Source organism: Urocampus carinirostris, chromosome 17, assembly GCF_059441175.1.
Source record: "Urocampus carinirostris isolate Australia breed hairy pipefish chromosome 17, RoL_Ucar_1.0, whole genome shotgun sequence".
Taxonomy (NCBI): domain Eukaryota; kingdom Metazoa; phylum Chordata; class Actinopteri; order Syngnathiformes; family Syngnathidae; genus Urocampus; species Urocampus carinirostris.
In genome coordinates, this window is record NC_142365.1 from 13,381,852 (window position 1) to 13,405,452 (window position 23,601).

General features: G+C 40.7%; 1 protein-coding gene across 1 annotated transcript in view; it reads right to left on the reverse strand.

The window, feature by feature from the left end:
- The window catches only part of gabrb2b (gamma-aminobutyric acid type A receptor subunit beta2b), an 82,152-nt gene extending 66,931 nt beyond the window's left edge, over positions 1 to 15,221 (reverse strand). Inside the window, exons 1-3 of the mRNA XM_088320637.1 lie at positions 14,977 to 15,221; positions 14,781 to 14,878; positions 14,634 to 14,701 (exon numbers count right to left, since the gene is read on the reverse strand). Of these exons, the coding sequence (XP_088176763.1) occupies positions 14,634 to 14,701; positions 14,781 to 14,878; positions 14,977 to 15,056 (246 nt within the window). The 5' untranslated portion in view covers positions 15,057 to 15,221. The remainder of the gene's footprint in view (positions 1 to 14,633; positions 14,702 to 14,780; positions 14,879 to 14,976) is intronic.
- Positions 15,222 to 23,601: the final 8,380 nt, after the last annotated feature.

A 23,601-nucleotide genomic window follows, 5' to 3' on the forward strand; every position in this document is an offset into this window, starting at 1 on the left:
ACTCAAAAGTAATTGAAAGTAATCAAGTTAAAGTAACCCTACCCAACCCTGACAGGGTCACAAATTTATCTTTAAAATTAGTTCTGCACGTACTGTAGCATAATATGAGTGACGGTAAAGCTGTTGGTTAAGCCAATCGATTCCGCGTTTTCAAACCAGCGCCTGCTAGCAGGCCTTGGGAAATGTCACCGGTTTTTCACACTATAATTGGGTAGGAGGTGGTAACAGAGGTTTTGCAACAGACGTGAAAAACTTGGCATTAGTGTTTAGCAATAACAAAGGAATAACAAGTTATCTTGAAAACGTGTCTTAGAGAGGTTTCTCTTTGTGCTAATCGGTGAAAAAAGTAGCTCTCAGTTCAGTTTAAAAAAGGCTGGTGATCCCTGGTCTGGCCCTGTAGTCAAGTCCTACTTCATTGACTAGCGGCTAGACTCTGGCCCTGTAGTTGAAGTCCCATTTAATTGACTAGTGGCTAGACTCTAGCCCTTAAGTCATGTCCCATTTCTTTGTCTGGCCTTAAAATCAAGTCCCACATCTTTGGCCCTTAGGTCAAGTTCCATTACTTTGTCTAGCCCTGAAAAACATAATCTCAAAGGGTTTTACAGTTATGTCAGTCACAAAATCCTAAATGCAAGGAAAATCCCTGTTCATCCCAAAACCTGACAATTATCGCATCAACAACTTTGAAAATGACACTAATAATTGTAATGAAAAACAAATACCTATTTCACATAGACGAGAATATCCGCAGACAACAAATAAACACATAAAAGCAATTACATAGTAATAACATAGTATTAAGTTATCTAAGAAAAACGTATCAAATAAAAAAGATAGCCAATAATTTTGTCGATTCAGTCAAGGGAAAAGCAACTGTGCGATTTGACTATACACTGAGTTGACCTTCAGATGTCCTTCTAACCAAAGCCTTGTTCTATTGCAGGGGGTCTCCAACGTAGTGCCCCGTAAGAGTGCCCGAGGACCTGTTCTGAAACTAGCTTGGCAGTGCTCGGTCATTGTGATTTTCTGGTAAAAAAAATATACATTTTAGTGCTATCCAACCCACCTTTCGATAGTTAACCTGGTAATAACATAGTAACAACATAGTAATAACATAAGAAGTTGATATTTTAGGAAAAAAAGCAGCTCCCAGCATGAAAATGGTTGGAGACCCCTGCTATATGCTTCAAGACATCCACAGATTCCCTTTCCCCATACGTTCAGTTTCGTTTGTATTTCCGCGACCCTGCAGGAAAGAAATATGAGGTTGGCGCCCCCCTCCCCAGCCAAGGCTATATTATGATCCATCTACTGGAGCGCCTTGAAACATCCCCTGACAACAACAAGAAGCAGCTTTCAATTTCCTGTCCACATTTTTCCTTTTGCCGGCAGCGACAGGCGACAAGAAGCCCGGCAGAGGGCACAGCTTCTCCAAAGAGGACTAATAATAAACATGGCGGCCCCCACTGAGCTGAGTGACATATATCCCACCCCCCAGTCAGCTCCCCTACCCCCGGCAGCTCAATTCCGACTCCTTGGTATTCAGCTTGTGCGCTACCTGGAAACTAAAGAGAAACTTTTTTTCAACTGCCTCGTTTCTTCGAGCATGAAGAACTAAGTTTGACGATGTTATTGTCAAGAAACAGAACAGGATCGGGACCCAAACGCGTGATGTTCTCACACAAACCTTCTATTTTATGGGAAATGGGGAGTCATGCACGTTAGGCAGCGGTCTGGCGTGGAAAGACAGGAAGCCAGAGGCCGACGAGATCGATAATAATTGTGTCATGCTTGCCAAGGCGCCCAATTGGTCCCCGCCGTGTGGCACCAGGTTCTGTCACGGTTGCCACGGTGCCCAATTGGCCCCGCCCACTGACACCAGCTAAAACGCGATGAGAGATTGCTGCCGGACTACTTATAGGCGGTCTTGCGAGTTGCCTGCTAAACTCTGTGTGATATGCCAAGTCCTGTGAATCTCTGTTTTAGCCTGTGTTTTGGTCCTGTTTTATTTTCGGCCCGATCTGTTTGATTTTGACCACTCTTTAATTCTGATTGTAATCTACTTCCGCGACCATCGATCCCCGGATCGAGTGTGCGCTCATTCTTCCTCTCCCCAGTAAACTGTGAGTAACGTTACGCGATTGGGTTCTCATTCCTGTTTCCTGTCCTGGTTCGTGACAAATTGCCCGAGTTGATGTCGAACAGATGGTGTCGATACCGGACAGGACAGGACAGACAGGATAGCTAATGAGACTGGATATTGAAAATAAACAGGATAAACTAGACGGGGACGTAAACTGGAGAAAATAATTTACAGGAGAAACAGAAACTAAACTGAAAACCGAAACTAAACAGGACAAAATAAACGGGAACAATAACGTACAGGAAAATACCAACAAGGACAGGACCGACGTCTTGCGGGGCAGAAGTTCGTTGACGGGCTGAGAAAGGAAGCGTGACAACGCTAAGCTTAAAATAGACAGTAAACCAATGAGTTAACATGCCGCAGCCGGCGCCACAAGGGCGGGGCCAATTTGGCGCCATGGCAACCGTGACAAGTGAAAGCAGACGTCATCGGATCAGTTTTTCAAGACACGCGTGGCAAACAGGTGAATTAATTATGCCATCATTTCTTCTTTTACATTTTCTGCCTCTCGTTTTATGTTTTTTGTGCGGCAATCTCATTTTAACATATTATTTCATGTCCTGATGCTTTTTTTTTATGATTTATCAAAAAAATATAATGTTATTTGGCGGGGCTTGGAACGGATTAGGGCAGGGGTGTCAAACTCATTTTAGCTCGGGGGCCACGTGATAGAACAGACATTCTGTCGGGGGCCGGACTAGTAGATTCAAGAGAAAGAAAAACAGATAAAGAAATAAGAGAAAGAAGGAGGGGAAAGGAGAGAGGGCGGGATACAGAAAGAAAAAGAGGGAGAGAGTGTGAGAAACAAAAGAGATAAAAAGTCATGAGAGAGGGGGAAAAGAAAGGGACAGGAAGAAAGAAATCCAAAAAGAAATAGAAAGACAGAAGGAGAGAAAAGACAAAAGAAAGTGTGAAGGGTAGGAAGAGAGAGAGAAATAAGGAAAAAAGGAAGTTAAGCAAAAGGAGTTAAAAAGACACAGAGAGAGAGAGAGAAAGAAAGAGCAACAAAGGAAGAGAAAAGGAGACACAGAGAGTGAAATAGACAGAGACAGAGAGTGGGAGAAAAGGTTTGGAAGAGAAAGAGAGAGACAGAGAGAGACAGAGAGAGACAGAGAGAGACAGAGAGAGAGACAGTGAGAGAGAGAGAGAAAGAGAGAGAGAGACAGAGACAGAGAGAAAGAGAGAGAGAAATAGAGAGAGACAGAGAGAGAGAGAGAGACAGAGAGAGAGAGAGAGAAAGAGAGAGAGAGAGAGAGAGAGAGAGAGAGAGAGAGAGAGAGAGAGAGAGAGAGAGAGAGAGAGAGAGAGAGACAGAAAAATAAATGCAAGTACAGTGTCTTTCTTCGAGGCACCTGGCTTTGGCAACATCAAGTTGACATATTTCAACCCGCAGCTTGTTTTTCTCTTGCGCTTCTCTGAGTGTCGTCTGGCGGGCCGGATTCAATCCCTTAGCGGGCCTGATCCGGCCCGCGGGCCGCCTGTTTGACACCTGTGGACTAGGGCATTTACATTCAAAATGTGTCTCTACTTACGAAATTCTCATATTCGGAAGCTACTGTACTATGCCAATACCAACAAATAAAATAGAGGAAGTGCAGGAAAATAACGCCGGGATTTTGGATTCAATTGTAATTTACTTTCCCCTGAAAATGAACTGACTGCCGATGACAAATGTTTTTTTGTTTTTTTTCGAGGAGCAGAGATGCTTAGTTTGCTCAGTTGGCAGCTGCGCAGCTTAGCGGACAACATCTCATTTATTAGAGTCAATTGGGGCCTCAGCAAGCTCCCTTTGTGTCCCTGGAGACCATAAACGTCCAGAAAGGGACAGGCGAGGACAAGGCTCGCTTAGATTAGTACTCCGGGATTATGGGATGTTCCCAAATGCTATTCGGGAGACGTGAAAAGAGGTGACAAAGGTTTCAATATAGAGCGGTACTTTGTTATACGAGCGCCTCTACACATTTAAAAAAGAATCGCTTAAATGAAGGAAAATCCACTTCACTTGCAGTCCCAGAGGCTACCACTAGAGACCGCTCACCAGTTGCAACTGTTTACTGCCTGCATCAGCTCATCCAGTGTGCGCAATGCAAACTACTAAAGCCTAAAAAATGAAAAAAATATGCTGTATTGTTTTAGTGCAGCCATGTCCAAAGTCCGGCCCGGGGGCCATTTATGGCCTGTGGTCAAATTTTTATCGGCCCTCGACCTCTGTCGCCAGAAATGTTGAAAGCACTATAAAATCATTTGGCCACCTTGCCTTTGGCGTTCTGTGAGAATTTAAACCCACCCCATTTACAACATGTGGAAATAAAAAAGAAAACCGACTGAGAGAAAATTCGAGTCGTTTTTTCACCTAAATCCGAAACAAATCCTAGTTTGCCAAGAGACTGTTTAAAAAAAAAAGTAATTTCAAGAGGCACTGCCAGCCCAAACCTGCTACAAAAACCTAATTGTAAACAAACACTGTGAAAAGGGGAAGCAAATGGAAGCTGTTTTAACGGCACTGCTGCGCTTTTTTATGGTACCCTGCGAGTCAAATGAAAATGGTACAAAGGAGAGCTGCGAGGCCGGGCCCCTGAACGCCAAGCACTGAAAACTATTCACTGAGGATGAATTTATCAAAAACTGTTCAAAGAATGCGAGGCTGAATCGTCGGCCCTCATACATTTTCACTTTATCAAATCTGGCCCGCTTTCTGAAAAGTTTGGACACCCTTGTTTTAGTGTGTAATGAAGGATTTTATACATTTGACTATAAAGGATTTCATACAACTGAATACAAGTTACATTTATTGAGTTTAATGCTATAGCTATTTACTGACTGTGCCTTTAATCAATGAGCAGTGAAAGTTCAGGGCAGGCATAGGTGGTGGAAGAGATTGTTTACAGGAACGGGACGTACTGCTGATAAGATAATCAGCACATCCAGACGTTGTTGACGCAGGCCTTGTTTTGAGCACCCCAGACATCGGGACGCTCGTCTACGAGATGGTGAAGCCCAGGGGGCTTCCTTGGCACGCCCATGGGAGGAGCCGGCACACCATTATGCGGGGAGAAGATGGCCAATTGGAAAAAGGTAAAGGACTTCAGAAGTAGGCTTCCCACATTTTGATATTTAATTCCAACAGTATGTTTATTTAAAGTTCCAGTAACTTTTATTTTAAGTGTACAGTAAGTGCTTATGTCATTATCAGTCTCTTGATCTCATACCTGTCAACCTCCGCCATTTTCCCCTTAATAATAATTGCAAATCTTCCTTATTAAGCGATATTAAACCTTATAAACACAGCGCGGCAACTATTTACTCACAGGAAGAGAGACTGTGTAGATTACAGCCCAGAGAATTAACAATCTAGAGGACGTCCCACTCCTCTTTCAATTTATGTTCCTTTTTCTTCTGTTTTCCTGTTAGCGACAACTGACAAGCTGCAAAATGTCAAGCGTGAAGCACACTTGCCAGTTTGTGAATCGGCGTCGGAACGGTTGCCATGACGCTTTGGGATCCAAGTTCGAGAACCCGCCGCCGTTACGTCATCGAAATATCGCTTTGAGTAGAGATGGCAAAAGGAGGTGAAAGTCCTGGCCAGACAGTCACAGTTTGGTGTGGAGTGGCCTATTTTGAATGCGTGAAAACAGGAAAAAATGGCTTTAAAGTGGCAGTGTGTAAAAATTCCCCTCTATATGTCATTGTAATTTAAAAGGAGCTGAAGTGTATGTACTGGAAGAAGACACGCTACGTACGACAGAGGGATACCACTTGGCCTACTTCCATTTTTAAATAAGTTATCAAAGATGAATTTCAGCCAATGGCAGGACATGAAAGTTGCCGGAGCAGCTGAAATGAGGTAATAGCCCGAGTTGGTCAGAGCTGGGGTTAGTCGCTAACTTTAGCGGCTAGCGGGAGAAACTGCTAAAAATACCAGTAAAAGATTGCAAGAGCAGCAAAATTAGTCAAACACCTGGACCCTTGATTATGAAAGCCGAGTGGCTAACATAAGTGGCTAGAGAAGGAAATAGTGGAAAAAAGCACCAGATTCTTGAATCACGGGACATGGCCATGTTCGCTTGCATGACCTAGCTGTGAAAGGTGGGGGACATTGAAGATCAATCCAGATTTCAATTACACGGAAAAACTAAAAATAACACTAGCAACGAGCCGTACATAGCTTGCAGCTATGTGGTTAACATGAGTGACAAGAGAAGGAAACTGGCGAAAAAAAGCATCACATTTTCATGGGACACGGCGATGTTTGCTTGAGTGACAAAGAACAAAGCAAGCTTTGTTTACACAGAGTAGCGAAGAATACAAAATTAGCCGTCAGCTGTGTGATTAACATGAGTTGCTAGAGAAGGAAACTGTGGAGAAAGAAGTGCCAATTTCTGGTATCAAAGGACATGCTGATGTTGGCTTGCATGACAAGGTGTGGAAGGCGGGTGACAGCGAAGAACCATAATAGTTTGCAGCCCTGTGGTTAACATGAGTGGCTAGAGAAAAAAACAGTGGGAAAATGGACAATGGGACAAGAAAAACTACTTTATCTTTCTCGCTCTTTCTCTCTTACGCTCCTTTTCTTTTTCTCTCCCTCTTTCCTTCTCTCTCTTTCTTTTCTCTCCCTCATTTTTCATTATTTTTCTCTATTCTTCTCTTTCTTTCTTTCTTTCTTTCTTTCTTTCTTTCTTTCTTTCTTTCTTTCTTTCTTTCTTTCCTTATTTCTTTCCTTCTTTCTTTCTTTCTTTCTTTCTCTTTATGTTTGTCTTTATTTCTCTATTTCTTTCATTTTTTTTCTCACTTTATTTCTCTGTCTTTTTTCCACTTTTTATTTTTCTGTCTCTTTCCTTTTTTCTCTCTATTTGTCTCCCTTCCTTTCTCTGTCTCCTTTCCACCCTTTCTTGCTCCTCTCTCTCTTTCTCATTCTTTCCTACTTTCTTTCTGTTTCCCTCTTTTCTTTCTTCCCTTTTTCTCTCTCTTTCAACTTCTCTTCCTCTCTCTTTCTCTCTTCATTTCTCTCTATCAATTTCTTTCTCCCATTCTTTTTCTCTCTCTCGCTTCCTATCTTTATTTCTTTTTTCTTTCTTTTTTTTCTCTTTCTTTTGACTTTATTTCTTCCTTGATCCATCTATTTTTATCATTATTTATCTCTTTTCTTTCTATCTTTCTATATCTATTACTCTTTGTCTATCTTCCCTTCTCTCTTCCTCTCTGTCTCCTTTTTTCCATTTCTCTTTCTTTCCCCACCTCTCCCTTTCTCTCTGTCTCTCTGTGTTTTTCTATTTGTCTCCTCTGTTTCTCACTTTATTTCTCTTTCTTCTTTCCCTCTCTCTCATTTATCTCTCTCTATCTCTTGCTTGTCTCTCCCCATTTTTCTCTCTGTCTCGTTCCCTCTTTTTCTTCTTTGTCTGTCTCTTTTTCTTTCTTTCACTTTGTCTCTTTCTCTTTTTCTTATTCTTTTTTCTCTCTTTGACTCCTTCCTTTTGTGTTCTCCCTCTCCTTTCCTCTTTTTCATTTTTCTCTTTTTCTTTATCTATCTCTCTGCCTTTTTTTCTCTTTCACTTACTCTCTCTTTCTGTCTCTTTATCTCTCTTTCTATCTCTTCAGCGACCAGTCTTCCTGTGTGGAGTTTGCATGTTCTCCACATGCTTGCGTGGGTTTCCTCCGGGCACTCCGGTTTCCTCCCACATTCCAAAAACATGCATGTCAGGTTAATTGGCCGGTCCAAATTGTCCCTTGGTGTAAATGAGTGAGCAAACTGTCTGTCTCTGTGTGTCCTGTGATTGGCTGGCAACCAGTTCAGCGTGTCCCCTGCCCACTGCTGGGAGATAGCTAGGATCTCACTCTTTCTCTTTCTCTCTAACCTACTAGTCCGGCCCCCGCGAGAGTGCTTTTTCTACAATGTGGCCCCTGAGCTCAAATGAGACACCCCATCTTTAAGATTTACTTGGAATGTTTTATTGTCGGTGCGCGTGTGATGGTTCAGTCTCCTGCGTGTGCACAAAGGCAACAAAAAGCCTTCGGGGGCGTTCGGTGGCTGCCAAAAATATTCCATGAGTCATTTTTCCAGCCTTGTGCTTACAGAACTGAACAGTCTATATCAGGAGTGTCAAATGTGCGGCCCGCGAGAGGATAAGGGTTAGAATCTGCCCCGCGAGACAACGCTTAGAAAAGCGCAAGAGGAAAACGAGCTGCACTTTTGTATGTGTCCACTTGGTGTCGCCAAAGCCAGGCCAAGCCACTCAAAAAGAGCTGGATTTCTTTCTCTCTCTCTCTCTCTCTCTCTCTCTCTCTCTCTCTCTCTCTCTCTCTCTCTCTCTCTCTCTCTCTCTCTCTCTCTCTCTCTCTCTCTCTTTCCACCTTTCTTTTTTTCTCGTCCCTCATTGCCTCTCTTTATCTAACTTCCTTTCACTTTATTTGTCTTTCTCTTTTTCTCTTTTTCTTTGTCTCTGTCTTCATCTATCTTTTTCTCTCTTTCTCGTTCTTCTCTTTTTGTTTTTCTCCATCTCTTGCTCCCTTTTTTCTCTTTGTTTTCTCTTTTTTTCTTCTTTTATTCTTCTTTTTATCTTTCTTTTTTCCATTTTCTCTTTTATCTTTGATTTCTCTCCCTCCGTCTTTCTTTTCAACTTGTATTCATCTTTCTCGTACATTCTTTCTTGTCTCCCTCTCTCCTTCTCTCTGTGTGTCTCTCTGTCTCTCTGTCTCCCTTGTTCTCCCCTTCTGTCTCTCTCTTTCCCTCTGTCTCTCACTCTTTATCTCTATCACACTCTCTTTCTCACTCACTCTCTTTCTCCCTCTTATTTTCCGTCTCTCTCTCTTTATCTCTTGCTCTTCCTTTTTCAACTCCGTCTCTCTCTGCCTCTCGCTCTCTGTCAAAGTATCTCTCCCCCTGTCCCTCCCTCTCTGTCTTTTTCTTTGTCCCCATCTGTGTCTCTTTCTCACTCTTTCTCCATTTGTCTTACTGCGTCTCTGTTTTCATTTTTTTTCTTGCTTTTCCTTTCTTTTTGATATTTGTTTGACATTTTTCATTCTTTCCTTTTTCTTTTTCAATCTTATTTTTTTATCGTTCTTTCTTTTTTACTTTTTCTTTCATTCTTTCTGTCTACATTTCCTCTTGCCCCATATATTCCTCCCTCTTCTCCATTCTCTCTCTTTCTCTTTTTCTCTCATTCTCCCTCTTTTTTTCTTTTTTTTTTCTCATTATCTCCATTTGTCTCCCTCCCTTTGGTCTTTATTCTTCTCTCTTTTTTTTCTTTCTTTCTGTTTAATCTACTAGTCTGACCCATGTACTTGGATCATATAAATACTATTGCCCTGGGATACTAGATACTATCTATGTTTCAAAAAATTGGGTTGACGGCATAGAGAAAGCATTTTTTTGTGATGGCCAGCATGGTCGCCGTGGCGACCGGTCTGCCCCGCCCCCTGGGCAGCAGCTGAAGCAGATCAGCTAATTGCGTGTGTGCTACTTAAGGTTGGGTTGTGGGTATCGCGGGTGTTGGCTCATTACACATTTTCCGTTCTGTTATGCCCTGTCCTGTTTAGTTTGAGTCGGAGGAAACCTGTACCTGCCCATTCTGAGTGTAAGAATGTTTTTGTCCCGGAGTTTTGGACGACTTTTATTTTGTTAAATAAAAGTTATGATTGTCACCGCAAATGAGTTCTCCCTTCCTGCCTCCTGCCTCCGTTCTGGTCCGGTCTCCCTCGTGACATTTTTTACTATTCTGTATTTGTAAATATTTTATTCTCCTGGATTTACTACACTCACGGATATAAGAGGACCACGGTTGCACATTATTATTGAACACAACGACTTCGGTGAGCTACTCCGGCTATATATTTTCCCTGTATCTTGTTTCCGACTGAACTCGATGTTTCTGTGATAAGCGGTGCAGATCATGGATGGAATGGAGTGTCTCTTTTTAAATTAAACTCAATTCCAAGTGTTTGTTGTCATATGCACAGTAAAGTTGCGAGCGAAAAAGAAAATAGAAACTAAGGAATGATATTTGGAACGATGCATCCGCACGTGTCTACGACACGTATTTGCTTCTTTGCGAACTTCGGGAATGTTAAAGGGGTAATAAGTTGGACTGAACTATCTGACTGTTTTGTCGGCGTTCCCATTGTAGCGCCTTATAATCCGGTGCGCCTTGTGTATGTCAAATATAGGACCAAAAACTATTTTTTTCGGGGTGCGCCCTATAACCCGGTGCGCCTTATAGTGCGGAAAATACGGTAATCGAAACTATTTCAGTTGTCTTGTTGACATTGCTATTTAGTATTCGCCATTTTGTTACCTTGGTGCTTTTTGGGGGTTTGAAGTAGTAGAAGTACTTTTAAACGTTTCTTACATTGTATCGTTTAGACCAGGGGTGTCAAACTCCTTTGAACTCGGGGGCCACACCATAGAACAAACATTCTGTTGGGGGCCGGACGAGTCAATTAAAGAGAGAAGAAAAAGAGAGATAAAGAAATAAGCGAAAGAGTGAGGGAAAAGAAGAGAGAGGGTGGGACAAAGAAAGAAAAAGAGAGTGAGGGAGAGAGCGTGAGAAACAAAAAGATAAAAAGAGAAGTCGTGGGAGAGGGGGAAAGAAAGGGAGAGGAAGAAAGAAATCCAAAGAGAAATAGAAAGAAGGAGAGAAAAGAGAAAAGAAAGTGCGAAGGGTAGGAAGAGAGAAAGAGAAAAGAGAGAAAATGAAAAAAGGAAGTTAGAGCAAAAGAAGGTAAAAAGACACAGAGAGAGAAAGAGACAAAGAGCAACAAAAGAAGAGAAAAAGAGAGAGAGGGAGAGAGCATGAGAAACAAAAGAGATAAAAAGAGAAGTCGTGAGAGAGGGGGAAAGAAAGGGAGAGGAAAAAAGAAATCCAAAGAGAAATAGAATGAAGGAGAGAAAAGAGAAAAGAAAGTGCGAAGGGTAGGAAGAGAGAAAGAGAAAAGAGAGAAAAGGAAAAAAGGAAGTTAGAGAAAAAGAAGGTAAAAAGACACCGAGAGAGAAAGAGACAAAGAGCAACAAAGGAAGAGAAAAAGAGAGGCACAGAGAGTGGGAGAAAAGGGGTAGAGAGAGAGAGAGAGAGAGAGAGAGAGAGAGAGAGAGAGAGGAAGCGCGAAGGGTAGGAAGAGAGAAAGAGAAAAGAGAGAAACGGAAAAAAGGAAGTTAGAGCAAAAGAAGTTAAAAAGACACAGAGAGAGAGAAAGAGACAAAGAGCAACAAAGTTAGAGAAAAAGAGACACGAAGAGTGTAAGAGACAGAGATTTTGAGAAAAGGGGTGGAAAAGAGAGAGAGCGAGAAATAAATACAAGTACAGTGTCTTTGTTTGAGGCACCTGGCTTTGGCAACATCAAGTTGACATATTTTAACCTGCAGCTTGTTTTTCTCTTGCGCTTCTCTGAGTGTTGTCTCGCGGTCCGGATTCAATCCCTTAGCGGGCCTGATCTGGCCCGCGGGCCGCCTGTTTGACACCTGTGGTTTAGACTATTTGAACTTTTTGACTTTATTTTCAAAATCGAAATAATGATTTAGGGTATTATATTTGTGATAGGTTTGTTCTCTTGTAATATTTGACACCTAAAAAGGAGACTGCATAGGATGCCAGTTCATTTTTTGGACTATTATTCATCTTTAATGTGAATTATTTTGACTATTGTGCGCTGTTACACATTGTTTAAGGGTGTATCTGCTCTTTGCAACCTAGGAAATTGAATAAAATACAATAATACAAGGGGACAAGAACAACTACTGTATTTCTTTCTATCTCTTTTTTTCTCTCCCCCTCTACTTCTCTCTCTCTTTCTTTTCTCACTCATATTTCATTCTTTTTTCTATTCTTCTCTTTCTTTCTCTCTCTATTTCTTTCATTCTCTTGTTCTTTCTCTCTGTCTTTTCTGTCTCTTTCCTTTTTTTGTTTTTCTCTCTCTTTGTCTCTTTTAATGAGAATCTGGTCCTGTCCTGTTCTCTTTGCAAGTTCAAATTCAATTGAGGTCTTCTCTCCTTATTATGAGTGTCTACTACACTATACATATATCAATTTGTCATGTTGACCTTGCTATATTCGTATTTTTGCCGCTTTTTAGGTCGAATTACTTTTGACTTTAGTTCTGAAACAGTTGTAATAGAAATATTAATATTTCTTTTTTATATTGTTCACAATTTGCATTGTAGTTTTTGAGTTAAATATAGAACATTTTTAGAGACTAAAATATTTGTCCTGTGTTTATTGTACGTATACAATAACAAAAGGGGACAAGAACAACTACTGTATTTCTTTCTCTCTTTTTTCTCTCCCCCTCTACTTCTCTCTCTCTCTCTTTTTTCTCTCCCTCATATTTCATTCTTTGTTCTATTCTTCTCTTTCTTTCTCTCTCTATTTCTTTCATTGTCTTTCTTGTTCTTTCTCTCTGTCTTTTCTGTCTCTTTCCTTTTTTGTTTTTCTCTCTCTTTGTCTCTCTTCATTTCTCTGTCTTTATCACCCCTTTCTTGCTTTTTTCTCTATTTCTAATTATTTCAAGCTTTCTTTGTTCTCTCTTCCTTTATTTTTCCCTTTTAATTTCCCTCTCAACTTTTCTTTCTCTCTAGCACTTCCTTTCTCGTTTTCCTTCCCTCACTCAGTCCCTATCTTTCTTCATTTCTTTTTTTCCTTTCTTTTAAAAATAATACAATTTAATAAAAAGTAAATTTTCTTGGGAGAGGTTTTAGAAAAAAGTTGGATTTTTTTACATGAATATCAGGTCCTGTCCTGTTCTCTTTGCAAGTTCAAATTCAGTTGAGGTCTTCTCTCCTTATTATGAGTGTCTACTACACTATACACTTATCAATTTGTCATGTTGACCTTGCTATATTTGTATTTTTGCTGCTTTTTCGGTCTAAGTACTTTTGACTATCGTTATAATAGAAATATTAATATTTTCCTTTATAGTGTTAAAATTTCCATTGTTGTGTTTTAATGAAGTATAGAAGATTTTTAGAGCCTAAAATGTGTGTACTGTATTTATTGTAAGTATACAATAATGCAATGGGGTAAATATTCAATGATCATGATGTTCCAAGTAAAAAGTATCAGATTGGTTTTGATAGATACTTTCCTGTATTCATCTGGAGTATAGTGATATCAAAATTCCAGGTATCGCCCACCCCTATGAAGGGATTTAAAAAAAAATCAAAAATGTAAAAAAAAAGGTATGAAAATAATGAAGTTATGGCATAAACAGCTCCATTTGTCTGACCTTTACAGTAAAATGGTGCAGTTCTAGTAAGTCAACAGTAGGGGGGGCGCTTGCACGGAGGAAAAAAGCTCGCCCTTCAACTCGTAACTAGCAATTAACACCAGCAAGCGGGAAAAAGAACAAACAAGAAAAAGAAAGAATAGTAAATTAAATGACCATTTCTGTGCATCTTCGTCCTAAATAAATAGTAAATTATTTGATACCGACACGAGAACGAGAGAAAAAAGGGGGTTCCCCTTCTGTGAATTTGGGAGGGTATCCCCATTTTCCCTCCCGTGAGCACCCACGCGTGAGTAATAGTAATGAACAGGCTCTTTCGGCTTGACTCACTGAAAATAATAGCTTTTTCGACTCCCAGATTTGTTTGTGTCTTTTTAATGATATATCAAAAATATTCATGAAAAATTATGCACCCAATTAATTTGTCTTAAAAATAGTATATTGTGTGCTACTATATTATAATGGAATTAATTCTTTCATAGTACAGTAAAATTTTACCTAATTTCAACTTTCAAATTGTTTCTCTAAACAACACAGCGACAATGCTTATTGACCAGTCACGAGGGCCTTTGAGAGAGAGAGAGAGAAAGAGATAGAGATAGAGAAGGAGAGAAAGAATAATATATATAGAGAGAGAAAATAAGAAAGATACAGGAGAAGCTGAAAGAGGAGGAGAAAGAGAGAGGGAAAGAGGGAACCTTGTAATATTTAGATAGATAGATAGATAGATAGATACTTTATTCATCCCCGAAGGGAAATGCACTTCACAACAACAGATAAACAAAAATAAACAGAAAACAATCTCATAAAATAACTATCATCAGTTGTAGATCAGGGAATCTTGTAACTGGTGTAATTTGTAGTCTGCCTAAACATGGGTTGACTTGACAACTCTCAAAAGAAAGAGAGAGAGAGAACCAGGTAGAGAGAAAGAGGGGGTAAGACAAAATGAAGAGGGAAAAAGAAAATGATAGAAAAAGAAAGAGAGGAAGTAAAAGAGAAAAGCGAGGAATAGAGAAACCAGAAAGAGAGAGAAAAATGGAGAGAAAAAGAACATTAGAAAGAGAGAAAGAAATAGATGTAAAAAAAGAGAAAGTTTTATAAATAGATAGAGAGAAAAAAGAACCACAGGAAAAGATAAATAGATAGCAAAAGAAAAAAACAAAGAGAGTTTCGAAGGGGGAAGCAACTCTCCTCCTCAACTTTAAAGAGCCACCCTTTGCAACCGTTTCGTTCGCGAATCACACATCACGAGTGGATAATAAAGCCAACTTACCATGTTGACTTCTGACACCATATCGATACTGGCGATGTCGATATTCATGCCCACGCCCACCGGTGCACCTTCAAACCAAATCAGAATGACACCATGACTTTTATTTTCTTTATTTTTTCAGGCGGGATATTTGTTTAATAAACGTACCCCCGAAATCGGGGCGCAGACGGATGTCATAACCTGTCAATAACCGATCCACGGTTTCCTTGACGAGCGGCATATTACTGGGATCGTTAACGCCGACGCTGTGCACGTCAAAAACACAAAAAAAATCAGGTGATAATAAAAGAGGATACTGGGGAGACCCCCCCTAAAAAAAGAGGTGGGGGTGCTGCTCGCTTACCTTTGTGCGCACACGGTGGCCACTACGAGGGGGAAGACCCCGATGCAAGACCACCATCGTCTCCTTCTTAACGCCGCCATGCTCGCTCGCTGGCGTCCTTTTTCTTTTTCTCTTTTTTTTTCTTCTTTTTTTCCAATTTTCTTGTCTTTCTTTCCCCTCTCCAACCTCCTTACAGAGAAGACGAACTTCTTCTTGCCAGTGCGGTAATTCCAATACCGGGCGCATGCGCAGTGCGCGCCACAACGTGGAAGAGTGATGCTGATGGTGGCGGTGCTGATGATGCTTGTGACAGAGGTGTATCAACAGAATGGGAGGGGGGGGGGGGGGGGGTTTGGGGGGGATGGAGGGAGGGGGGGGATCTCCCGGTATAATGGGTTGCCGGTTGGATTCCTGCAATACACATCAGTGTTTTTTTTTTTTTTAACGTGTTACGATTTGCGAAGTTCGACCTACAATGGGGCAGGACTGCTGTGTCTTCAGCTACAGTGGTACCTCTACTTATGAATTAAATTCATTATGGGAATAACTTTGTAACCTGAGTAAATAGAGAAACCCTTTGAGTGTAATTGCGCTAATCTGTTCCAAGCCTGTAAAAAGTTTGATATTTTTTTTTCAATAAATCATATAAGAGCGTTAAAAGATCAAGTTAAAATTAGATTACAGTAGATCCATCCATCCATTATCTGCACCGCTTATCCTCAGTAGGGCCGCGGGGGTGCTGGAGCCCATCCCAGCTATCTTCAGGCAGTGGGCAGGGGACACCCTGAACCACATATGTCAAACAGGCGGCCCGCGGGCCAGATCAGGCCCGCTAAGGGATTGATTCCGGCCCGAGAGACAACACTCAGAGAAGCGCAAGAGAAAAACAAGCTGCAGGTTGAAATATGTCAACGTGATGTTGCCGAAGCCAGGTGCCTCGACCAAAGACACTGTACTTGTATTTATTTCTCTCGCTCTCTCTTTTTTCCACCCCTTTTCTCAAAATCTCTGTCTCTTACACTCTTCGTGTCTCTTTTTCTCTAACTTTGTTGCTCTTTGTCTCTTTCTCTCTCTCTGTGTCTTTTTAACTTCTTTTGCTCTAACTTCCTTTTTTCCGTTTCTCTCTTTTCTCTTTCTCTCTTCCTACCCTTCGCGCTTTCTTTTCCCTTTTCTCTCCTTCTGTCTTTTTATTTCTCTTTGGATTTCTTTCTTCTTCTCCCTTTCTTTTCCCCCTCTCTCCTGACTTTTTATCTTTTGTTTCTCACGCTCTTTCCCTCTCTCCCTTTTTTCTTTCTTCGTCCCGCCCTCTCTCCTTTCCCCCCTCTTTCTGTTATTTCTTTGTCTCTCTTTTTCTTTCCCTTTAATCTACTTGTCCGGCCCCCGACAGAACGTTTGTTCAATCGTGTGGCCCCCGAGTTAAAATGAGTTTGACATCCCTGCGGCCTGAACTGTTTGCCAGCCAATCGCAGGGCAATTACAGTACATAATAATGTCAAAAACAAAGAATAAAGGAAATAACCGGCTTCTTTATTTACTGGTCCTCAGCACTGTTTTTTGCCTCCCCTTTCTTGAAAAACTGATCCAATGATGTCCGCTTTTGCCGGCTATTGACAATCTGTCGAAAATGCACAAGGCAGACGTCATCATATTGAGCGATAACTTGACCCGTCGACACTTTCTCCGTTCGATTCCTTTCCAAAAATTCTGAGTCTTAAAGGAATTTGCCAAAGTGTCTTTAATATAGGCTGCGTCCTTCTTTTTGGTCTTTGAACCCCTTCTTCACATATCTCTTTCTTTTTTTTAATGGCTAGAAAAAAGTATCTTCCTCTTCTTTTCTCCTCGCCCACTTTTATGCATGCCTTTAGTGATCGTTTGCAGTCATTTGTGACATTTTTACAAAATAACTTTGCATGCATATTGTTTTGAAACCGTTATTAAGTGTCATGTCCAGCATGGTCGACGTGGCAACCGGCTGGCCCCGCCCCCTGGGCACCGGCTGTAGCAGATCGTCTAATTAGCGTGTGTGCTTCTTAAAGGCGGGTTTTGGGGTTTGCCTGTTGCTGGTTCATTGCGTTTTCTGTTCTGCATTAATCTGTTCTGTTTGACTTGAGGAATCCTGTGTTTGCCCGTTCTGAGTAAAAGCCTGTTTTGTGAGTATTCCTAGTCTAAGTTCCTGTTTGCCTGTAAGCCTGTTTTTGTTTTGTTTTGTCCCTGAGTGTTGGACGACTTTTATTTCCTTAATAAAAGTATCTGATCGTTAACGCGAATGAGTTCTCCCTTCCTGCCTCCGATCTGGTCCGGTCTCGTGACAATTAAGGACAAATTTCATTTGAAAAAAATTGCCTCAACACTCTAAACTGAAGGTGGATGACAAATTGTAAATTACAGTGGGACCTCGCTACTTCGCGGTTCCACGTTCGCGGGTTCAGAGCTTCGCGGGTCTAAGTAATAATAATAATACAATTGTACATATACCACAGCCATATCGCCCTAGTGGGAGGTGGCTGGAGTCATTTCTGACTCTTTTTGGGAGATTGATTCAGAGGAGGGGATTCCCAGCCCCCTCAACTCAACCCAACTGAGGTATTGGGAGTCATTAGGTGACCAAACCCCCCAATTCCAACCCCTAATGCTGAACGCCAAGCAGGGAGGCAACGGGTACCAATGTTTAAGTCTTAGGTATGACTCGGCCGAGGCTTGAAGCTCAACCTCCCAGTCTCGGGGCGGGCGGCCCCCCCCCCATTTAAAAAAAAATATATTATTATTATTATTATTATTATTTAAATAATAAAATAAAATAACTAAAAAAAAAAATAAAAAAATAATGATTTTTTTTTTAAGCATTTTTGAAGGGGCATCGTTACTTCACGGATTTTCACTTTTTGCGGGTGGTTTTGGTCCCCATTAACCGGGTCTAAAAATAATAATAATTCAATAAATAATAAAAAAAAAAAAAAATAATAAATAAATAAATTAGAGCATTTTTCAAGGGGTGTCACTAGTTCGCGGATTTTCACTTTTCGCGGGTGGTTTTGGTCCCCATTAACCGCGATAACCGAGGGATTACTGTATTATCATTTCATACATTTGATTAAATCATCAAATGACACACAGTGAAATAAAACGTGCTAAAAAATTAGCTTTTGTCTAGAGAGCGTGTTTGGCAGTTTTTAAAATTTTGTCTGAAAATATATGATGTGGCTCACTCAATTTCTTTTTCAAACATTTTTTGCTTTTATGGCTCTTTGGTTCCTAAAGTTCACTATTTCATGTGGCTACCATCATTTTGCAGAACTACTTGAATTCTCCTGGCCATGGAATTCACCAGAGCCTTACAAATTGCCATTAGAATGCTCTTCCACGTCTTCATGACAAAGCTGCGGGATAATCGAGATCTTGTGCTTCTCCACCTTCCAATTTACGATGCCCCAAAGATGTTGTATCAGATTTAGATCTGGAGACAAGCTTGGTCAGTCCATCCCCTTTCCCTTAGCTGCTGTAGAACACCTTTGGTCATCTTAGGTCATCTGAGAGGTGTATTTGGGGTCATTGTCAAGCTGGAACATGACCCTACGACCCAGTTTCTAGAGGGAGGGGATCATTCTCTTCTCTAGTATTCCACGGTAAATCCTTGAGTTTGTGTTTCCCTTAATGAAATACAATTTACCTATTCCAGAGGCAGACATGCAGCCCCAAACCATGATATTCCCAACACCATGCTTGACTTTAGGTATGACACAAACATGTTTGTACTCCTTACCTGGTTGATGCCACACATGATTCACACTATCTGAGCCAATTGAAAAATCAATCTTCTTATATATATATATATATATATATATATATATATATATATATATATATATATATATATCCAGTAAGCAATAGACAAAGATTGATTTTTCAATTGGCTCAGATAGTGTGAATCATGTGTGGCATCAACCAGGTAAGGAGTACAAATATGTTTGTGTCATGCCTAAAGTCAAGCATGGTGTTGGGAATATCACGGTTTGGGACTGCATGTATATATATATATATATATATATATATATATATATATATATATACAGTAAGCAATGGCCTTTGTTTGAAATACAAATTTTCATTGTGACAAAGCGATGCTTTTTCAGTGATTTTCTACTAAACATTATAATTAAATCTCTGCAAAAATGTGAGGGCGGTACTTATTTTTGTGACATACTGTTTATCATTGTTATGGTTTTCTGGCAATCATGACTTAAACATTCTTAAAATGTTCTAATGCTTTTAATATATAATCAATATGACATAATAAATGATGAAGCATAGGATTTCTGTTTTTGTTTTAATTTAAAAATAGGTTTATGTAATACATATAATTTTTGCGCCTCCAAAAATTTATTTTGTTTTTTGGGGTTCAGTTATGGCTTTTTAAACATTTTGGTCGCTGACCGCTGGGCTAGAGTTATGATTAGGCTTAGACCTAGGGTCAGGCTTTTCTGGGGTTAAATGTAGGGTTAGGTTCAGACCTGGGTTAAACCTAGGTTTACGGTTACTTTGGTAGTTAGCTAGAGTGGCTAAGGTAAGGGTTTATAGCAGTCATCAACCTTTTTCCAACCTGAGAACTACTTTTTGTTGCTAATTTTTGCAAAGGGATACCATTTTGCTATATTCTCAAACAACTTATGTTATTACTGTGTTTCAACTATGTTACTACCAGTTTGTCATTATTACAAGTTAAGTCAACCAATAAGACATCATGTCCGTCAAATTATTAGAAATTCACAATGACCTATATCTGGTGAGTTATTTTTCTACGATCCCAAAACTGTATGTAACATCCTACATGCCCACATTTCTTGTGTAAATATTGTGTGAATTAAAATCTTTACCTTCTTTGTTTCTTTATATTGTGTAAATTATAACCTTATCTTCTTTGTTCCTTTATCTTCTTTGTTTTCCTTTATACTCCTCTTAAATGTGAACCTGGAGTGCCACGTCCAATTTCGTTGTCACAATATGTTCAACCCATTTTGTAACGATGACAATAAAGGTATATTCTATCCTATTCTATTCTTGTTAGAACCTGTCCGTGGGGACCGCGTTTGAGACCCCTGGCTTAGAGTCAGTAAGCGGTAGACTATTAGCTTGTCAATCATAAAATCGTGGTGACGATTAAGTTGTAAATACAAAGTGGCGTGACTGCGGCGATTTCGAGTGCATTGCTCGCCATACATCCAGGCCAGTATATCGCCAAGTGTGTTCAGTCGAGTGCCCGGGGGCATCCGGGGGCTTCGAAAGACACGCATAGCTGAGCAGTGGACAGGAAACAAAGAACAGTAGATAAAACTAGAAAGGCTGTGTGCCATTAGAGCATCACCCGCGTTGAGACTCGAAAGCATCTTTGGGTTGCATTTCCCTGTTTTGGCAGGGTCAAACACCTTCTAAAGGCCTGTGATCCTGGCCAAACTTCTTCTTGCCTGGAAGAGTAGAATGTCTTTCTGGGGAAAGTTCCCGAGTCAGCAAAACCAAACGTGCCAAGTCAGCTTTTCTGCCAGGTTACCACCTTGACAGCCTGTAAAAAATGGTGTTGGTATTCCATGTCGGTTTTGGCTTGAGAGAGCGGAATGACTTTCTGAGAAAAAATGCTGAATAAACAAAATCAAAAGTGCAGAGTCATCTTTTGAGTCATTTTTCACATCTAAGGTAACCTACCGTATTACCTGTAAAATATGCTGGTCATATATAAACTGGGGCAGCACGGCGGCGCAGTGGTTAGCGCGTGTGCGGCACAGTTCTAAGGTCTTGGGAACCTTCTGTGTGGGTTCAAATCCAGCTACCGGACTTCCTGTGCAGAGTCTGTATGTTCTCCCCGTGCTTGCGTGGGTTTCCTCTGGGCACTCCGGTGTCCAAATTGTCACTAGGTGTAAATGAGCGAGCGCCATGTTTGTCCCTGTGTGCCCTGCTATTGGCTGGCAACCAGTTCAGGGTGTCCCCTGCCCACTGCCCGATGATTGCTGGGATGGGCTCCAGCACCCCCGCGACCCTACTGAGGATAAGCGGTGCAGCTAATGAGATGATATATAAACTGTTTTCAGTTTTCCTTGGGTGTACAGACACACAAACAGACAGACAGACTGACTGACAAACAAACAGATATATATTCTTAGATACCAAACGAAAACATGATCACCACTCTCGCTTAGCTAGAGGGTGATAATCATGTAAAAAATAATTACCAATAAAAAGGTAATCCTAGAACAGAAAACAATGATAAACTTTAAAGGGACAGTGTGTATTACTGGGAGTTTTTAGCATATGAGTCATTTTAATGCAACAGGGTTATTATTCCTGACCACGTAGTGTTCTAAGGACTGGTTAGAGCTAATACATCAGCATTTCCAAAGAGAGCCTCTGTCCTCCTTTTTCTTCTTTTCCGCATCCGTGCATCTGCTTTTTTTTCCCACTAAAAGGAATGGAGAGACTCTTCTTCATGTAAAAGCTTCCACACTCCTGCACAGTTCTGCATTTCACAAAGAGTGTGGAAATCACTCTTTGTGTGACTTTCCCCGCAAAAGCTAGTCTGATAACCGAGAACAAAAGGTGAAAAGACTGTACTTGCCCTAGTCAGGGATCAATTCCATATCCCTGGATATGTGAGGCGGAGAAGTTCTAAGTCAGGTGAGCTACTGAGAACATAAATAACATGGAACTTTTTCATATTCATATCAAGGATGGTCTAACAATACAATGACCCTACGTATATATGGAACGTTCTAAGTCAGGTGAGCTACTGAGAACCTGAATACCATGGAACTTCTTCATACTTGTACAATCATGGTCATCCAATACTGAATAGCCATTTAGTTTACTCTAGATTGAAGCTCATGACCCTGTGTGTATATGGAAAGTTCTAAGTCAGGTGAGCTGCTGAGAACATGAATACCATGGAGCTTCTTTACACATGTATCGAGGATGGTCTTAGAATACCGAATAACAAGTTTTTACTCTGGATTGAAACTCATGACCTTGTTTTTATAGGGCAAGTTCTGAGACAGGTGAGGTACTGAGGAAATGAATAGTATGGAAATGCTTCACACTTATATCAAGGATGGTCTTACAATACTGAAAAAAACATATATATGTTTGCTATCGGGCAGCACGGCGGCGCAGTGGTTAGCGCGTGTGCGGCACAGTTCAAAGGTCTTGGGAACCTCCTGCGTGGGTTCAAATCCAGCTACCGGACTTCCTGTGCAGAGTTTGTATGTTCTCCCCGTGCTTGCGTGGGTTTCTTCCGGGCAATCCGATTTCCTCCCACATTCCAAAGATATGCATTTCAGGTAGATTGGCTGGTCCAAATTGTCCCTAAGTGTGAATGAGCGAGCAATTTGTCTGTCCCTGTGTGCCCTGCGATTGGCTGGCAACCAGTTCAGGGTGTCCCCTGCCCACTGCCCGATGATTGCTGGGATGGGCTCCAGCACCCCCGCGACCCTACTGAGGATAAGCGGTGCAGCTAATGAGATGAGATGAGATGTTTGCTATCGCAGTAAAGGCCCGAACCCACAACCCTGTATGCCCCACAAGTTCTAAGTCAGGTGAGTGTTAGGTTCATGTCCCCAACATTTTTAATAAAACGCTCTGAAATAAAAGAAGACATAGAGAATCGGTTATTTAGAATTAGTTACTTTACTCCCTTCCTTCTTCCCAGGCTCTTTGGTGAAGAACAATCTTGAGTTATGGGATGCCAGGTCAGGATGTATCCGTTGGTATGTGAGACAAAAGACAGGCTGTACATCAAAAACAACTCATGGCCTTGAAGAGCAGCTTACAGGCTGAGAACTCTTCAAAATGGCTGAGAACACATATGACATATTAAATGTCAACTGTAGGATAAATATAATTATACAATCCTAACAGTGAGCTACTGAGGACCAGTGTAACATGGAACTTCTTCATACTTGTACCAAGCATGGTCTACTCATGACACTGTGTGTATATGAAAAGTTCCAAGACAGAGGAGATACTGAGGAAATGAATTGTATGGACATACTTCAAACTTGTATCAACCATTGCCGTACAATACCGAAACCAGTAAATGTATCATACAGATGTAAAATTGTATTCATGCCTCTGCTCACTTTGCACAATGTTGACTATTTTTGCACTAATTTATAATAACCACATTTCTTGTGTAAATATTGTGTAAATTTTAACCTTTATCGTCTTTGTTCCTTTATATTGTGTAAATTATAACCTTATCTTCTTTGTTCCTTTATCTTCTTTGTTTTCTGTTATCCTCACTGTTAAATGTGAAACTGGAGTGCCACGTCCAATTTCGTTGTCACAATATGTTCAACCCATTTTGTAACAATGACAATAAAGGTATATTCTAATTTATACCAAGTTGGGGATCAAAACCATGACCCTGGCACATGAAAACGTCATTTAACAAGTGAGCTACTGAAAATATAGCTCACTTTGAGCTGGCTCTTACTTTTATCAAGACAATACTAAATACAATACTTGTTAGAAGTAGTAAGGAATCAAACCTATGACCCCTGCAAGAAAGGCAAGCGCAGAAGAGCTACTAAGGATTTACCTTCTTGGGAACAGGTTTATACTTGTATCAAGCTTTGTCTACTAAAAAAAAATTGGTAAGATTAGGGG